Source organism: Sinocyclocheilus anshuiensis, unplaced genomic scaffold, assembly GCF_001515605.1.
Source record: "Sinocyclocheilus anshuiensis isolate Anshui unplaced genomic scaffold, SAMN03320099.WGS_v1.1 scaffold923, whole genome shotgun sequence".
NCBI lineage: Eukaryota > Metazoa > Chordata > Actinopteri > Cypriniformes > Cyprinidae > Sinocyclocheilus > Sinocyclocheilus anshuiensis.
The window spans coordinates 1,311,728-1,317,477 of record NW_015544138.1 but is presented as its reverse complement, the minus strand read 5'-3'; the positions used below and the strand labels follow the sequence as shown (position 1 = coordinate 1,317,477).

The 5,750-nt window shown below is 32.6% G+C and overlaps 1 protein-coding gene across 1 annotated transcript in view; it reads left to right on the top strand.

Moving 5' to 3' along the window:
* The first annotated feature begins 802 nt into the window (after nt 1-802).
* LOC107694999 (neuronal acetylcholine receptor subunit alpha-7) overlaps nt 803-5,750 on the top strand; it is a 29,279-nt gene continuing 24,331 nt past the window's right edge. Inside the window, exons 1-2 of the mRNA XM_016494750.1 lie at nt 803-851; nt 4,210-4,349. Coding sequence (XP_016350236.1) covers nt 4,215-4,349 — 135 coding nt within the window. The 5' untranslated portion in view covers nt 803-851; nt 4,210-4,214. The remainder of the gene's footprint in view (nt 852-4,209; nt 4,350-5,750) is intronic.

Genomic DNA, 5,750 nt, shown 5'->3' with positions numbered 1-5,750 from the left:
TTTATTATGTGTGTGTGTGTGTGTGTGTGTGTGTGTGTGTGTGTGTGTGTGTGTGTGTATATATATATATAAACAAATATAAGTGTATTAATATTTATTTATTTATTATAAAGAAATTCAAATTAATTGGTTAATTTATTGTATTAATTTTTATATAAATAAATTCACTTGATAAATTAATATATGTATTCATTAATTTATGTATTATTTATGCATTTTAATCATGCATGAGCTTTGTTTCTGAGGAGCTTGAAACTTAAGTAGGTTTATTTCCAGGTTTAGTTAAATTTTTAATAATATGAATTAACTGAAATTATACAAGTCAATTTATCCATTTATTTAGTATTAATATAAATTAATACGAATTTGTTTATTTTAATGTATTTTTATATAATATAAATGGCATAAAATAATTAGAAATATTATCTAAAAACTACAATAAAATATAATACAGCTAAAATATCCCTCAGGCACATTATATATTTTTTTTCTTCGTCTTTTTTAATTTAAACCTCGAAATAAACAAAGTGTTAGTATTTTGCAACATTTTAAAGAAAAGTACATAAATAAATAAACTCAGCGTTTATTGCACTTAACGTTAACATAAATTTGACGTAGGTGTCCACATTTGGTATTTTTGGCTTGTTAATTTCACAGTTAACTAGTTTTATTCCAGTCCTCCGGATTGGTTGATGCACGCGTGCTCTGGAGGCGTCGCGTCGCGTCGCGTTCGTTCCGCGGCGCGTCTCGCTGAGTCTGTCCGTTTCTCCGGGGATTCTGCGCCGGTGTGACGGTCATGGGCTCCCGGGACCGGACTCTGTGTCTGCTGGCCGCTGCTCTCCTCATCCACGGTACGGTTTCATTCATGAATCTCTGTCCCTCGCGGTGATGAATCTGGTGTGTTCTGTTGGGTTATCACGACTAGTTTTTCTTAAACACTGTGTTGTTGGTCTGTTGTCGTAGCTGTATTCTTATATTTTGTGTTATGTTATTGTATTGTGTGCTATGGCAGTACAATGGTACATTAATAGGAGCCTGTCATTAAAATAATATGCATTAGTTCACCATGGTATGAACGTGGTACTTCAAATAATAGCCAGCCGTGGTATCGGTGTAAATCACACACAGTATTAACCTACTTGTATCTATCTATCTATCTATCTATCTATCTATCATCTGTCTATCTCTCTGTCTATCTCTCTGTCTATCTATCTATCTATCTATCTATCATCTGTCTATCTATCTATCTATGCATTTTGTTTCTAAAGAGCTTTAAACTTATAAGTACTAGGTTTATTTCCAAGTTTATGTTCTCTTTACAAAAAAAGAAAGTAAATAAAAATAAATTAATTCATTCATACAGCTAAATTTATTTCAAATAAATAAATATTCACATTTTCACTTCATTTACTTATTTATTTATTTTAATGGGGTGTGTTTAGTTTCTGAGGAGTTTGAATAGGTTTATTTCCAAATTTATTTTCTCTTTACAAAATAAATATAAATTAATTTATGTAAATACATTATATATATATATGTGTGTGTATGTGTGTGTGTGTGTGTGTGTATAGTTACAACTAAATTAAAATGGAAAATTATTCATTGAAAACTATTATTTATTATTTATAAAATTATTATTAATATTTATGCACTAATCAATTATTTCGTTGGTGTGGGTTTTGTTTGAGGAGCATGAAACGTTTATTTCCAGGTTTATCTTCTCTTTTGCAAAATAAATCAATAAAATAATCAAATATGAATAACTTAATTATTTATATAAATACATTTATTTGATATAAATTAATATATTTATTTATTAGTTTATTTTAATCATTTTAATATTTTGTTTCTGAGGAGCTTGAAACTTAAGTAGGTTTATTTCCAGGTTTATTTTCCTCTTTTAATTTCTAAAATATAATAAAATAAAATAACATACATATATAATAATAAACCCATACATATAAATAAAATCATTTATATAAATAAGTTCTTATTTATTTACTTGCAAGTTTTAATTCTTGTGACAGAAATCCTACAGTAACAGTTGGTTTGAGAAACAGATGGATGTGATTCTCCTGAACCTAAAGATGCACGAAACACTTTTCAAGTGTCCTTTAACTTTCTTTTGCTCTAAAATACCATTAATTTCTCAAACCAGAGGGTGTGATTACAGTCGTTGTTCTGCGCTCTTGACCGAGATCTGAGCTCACGGATCCTCCAGCGTTTCAGACCGGTTGAATATTACAGCATGTTCACTCTGGAGGAAAGCACTGATTGATTTTGCGTATGAATCCTGATAAGTGTGTGGGGGGGGGAGCCGTCAGTGTAACTGAACCTTCTCCTGAACACAGACTCAGTTAAAGCGGCTTCATTATAGACACAGAGAGAGAGAGATTCACCAATCAGTCCTGAGTACAGTGAACAAAAGAGTTCAAAGACCAACAGATGTTGAGGATAGAGATAGATTACGTAACTTGCGTTACTTGTAATGAGTTACCCCCAACACTGGATACTGTCCCTACTGTTTGTAGAGGTTTATTTATATAAGTATGATCAATAGATGCTTGGCAACCAGCAATAGCTCTAATTAACTAGTGATCTAATTAACCAAACCTTCAAGCATAAACACAGACAATTAATGGAAATGCAGTTGGACTGAACAACTGTGTGTTTAACCGCCTCACAAACAGACAAGCATCACTTTCTCTGGGCTTTTTAACAACTTTAGTTCATTTTGGAATTTTAGAATGTCTTTCTTCATTATATCTAACATTCATTTATGAACATATTTGGGAGTTAAACCAAATTGCACAGTTACTTGTAGGGAGATCATAGTGTGAATTTATGCAAACCCACTCAAAACAAAAAAAAAATCCATTTGTATATATACAGTATATTTCACTCACTGAAAAACACTTCACTCATAGAAAATCGATTTCTAACCTTTATATAATGTGTTTTTTCTGGATTTTTTGGTCGGTATACTTTCTCTATACTTTAAAGGGTTACTCCACCCCAAAATGAAAATTTTGTCATTAATCACTTACCCCCATGTCGTTCCAAACCCGCTTCGTTTGTCTTCGGAACACAATTTAAGATATTTTGGATGAAAACCGGGAGGCTTGTGACTGTCCCATTGACTACCAAGTAAATTACACTGTCAAGGTCCAGGAAATATGAAAGACATCGTCAGAATAGTCCATCTGCCATCAGTGGTTCAACCGTAACGTTATGAAGCGACGAGAATACTTTTTGTACGCGAAGAAAACAAAAATAACGACTTTATTCAACAATTCGTAAACTGCGTATATTGTTCTGTGTCAGCCGCGCCACACGCATACGCTGTTTTCGTTCAAATCAAAATGTAAATAAACAAAATGTGACACAGAGAAGTAGAACAGTATACGCAGTTTACGTCCAGCTGATATTCTCCAAAATGGCGCTACGGTGACGCGGAGGAGACGAATTGTTGAATAAAGTCGTTATTTTTGTTTTCTTCGCATACAAAAAGTATTCTCGTCGCTTCATAACGTTAAGGTTGAACCACTGATGGCAGATGGACTATTCTGACGATGTCTTTCATACTTTTCTGGACCTTGACAGTTATATTTATGGCACCCTCTTGTAGACTGTTGATTTAAAAATCTTGTTCGCTGATCTTTTCCTCCTAACTGAAATTTTTTTTAGAATTCAAATGTAATTCAAATGTAGAAAATGGTTAAGTAAAAAAAGTTTGTGGATGGACGAACTGCTTGTCAGAGGAATCTTGTCTCATCACTGTTAAGATCAGTGTCTAAGTCTGTTTGCTCCATGCAGATTCATTTTGAATCTCTAATAATGTATTCTCTTTTGGTTTTTCCCTCAGCTGTACTTTGGGGCATCTTTTTCTTAGAAATGCATTGGGGGTTTACTTTACACACCGTGAGGGTGGTCAGGGTGGGGCTCATTGGTTTCAGTTAAGGGTGTACATTTCTTTGTAAGTGGGCAAACTTACAAAATCAGCAGGGGATCAAATAAATATTTTCCCCACTGTATATATTGATATATCACAAAAATATTAATGTTAAAAAGGTTTAAATAATATTAAAAATGTATTTTGGTCACTACAGTTTTCAGTTAATTCTCTCTCTCTCTCTCTCTTTCTCTCTCTCTGTGTGTGTGTGTGTGTGTGTGTGTGTGTGTGTGTGTGTGTGTGTGTGTGTGTGTCAGTGTCTATGCAGGGCGAGCATCAGCGACGTCTGTACAAAGACTTAATGAGAAACTACAATCCTCTGGAACGACCCGTTTATAACGACTCGCACTCGCTCACCGTTCACTTCAGCTTCAGTCTGATGCAGATCATGGACGTGGTGAGAAAACACACACACACACACACACACACACACACATCACATTTAACGTCTGTAGCCTGAAAAAATGTGTGAATGAATCAAAATGTTGATGTAGGACGGGACTTGGTTTTACACATTAGGGTTTGATTGGATGGTCAAAAGTGTGCTATGATGTTATTGGCTGACATAATTTTGCCCCGCCCACTTGGCTTTGATGATGTCAGCAGAAAATAAGTTAATCCTACTGCATCTGTTTCAGACTGAAAGTCCAAAGTTCTTCTAATTTAATATAAAAACAGAATGTGATTATGATATTAAATTATATATGAAACTGATTTGTGATATCATGATGAGCATACAGTCTTAAAACAGCCCTTCATTACTGGAGAAATGGTCTTTTGGTGGCAATTTTTGCACCAGTGTTGTTATTGCCAATTAAAAGATATTAAAAATTATTTCCTTAAATTGAAATTAAGATGAAAGAAAAGAAAAAATAAGTAGTGCATGAAAAATGTAAAAATTTAAATGTTGCCAAAGCCACTAAAAAACAAAACATGTTTAAGTTCAACTACTAAAATGACAAAACCTGAAATAAACATTTAAATAAAATAAGTTTTAGTTCAAGTGCCAACATTACTAAAACTAGAATTAAAATTATATATAAAACTAAATGAAACATTTAATTAAAATTGTTACAAATATAATAGTTTGTTATTTATTCTTTTTAAATTAATTAATTTATTTGATTTATTAATTTATTCAATCATTCATACATTCAAAATTATTTTATATTTCTTTACCTGAATTTTTCTAGAGTGTTCCGTATTTAATCATTTATTTACAAATTTATTTATTCAAAAAAATATTTTATATTTATTTATTTTTTAAAAACTGAAAAAAGCACACAACAAAATTATTAAAACTTAAGCTAAAATTAAATGAAAACTACAAATATATAAAAAAAATTTAAACTGAAAATGTGAATAAATACTATAATAATAAATAAACAATACTAAAATAACACTGAAAAACAGACAGACTGAAGTAATCGTCCGCTGACCTTCACAGCAGCTGAACTGACAGGAAAATGAGAGATGAGAATAACAGTGAGATTGAAGGGAGAGACGAGTACGGCTGAGGAAACAGTGTGTGTGTGTGTAAATGTGAATATTAATGAGAGAAACGAAGTAGATCTCATGACAGACTCAGATATTACAGTCCAGCGCTCGTGTTCATAATTAGTTTGCTCAGCACTCTATGAAGTGGCTCATTAATGCTGGCTAACAGTAGTCTGTGTTTAAAGAGCTCACGCTAATATGATAATGATGAGATCTGCTGCCAGACTCACTGTGTGTGTGTGTGTGTGTGTGTGTGTGTGTGTGTGTGTGTGTGTGTGTGTGTGTGTGTGTGTGTGTGTGT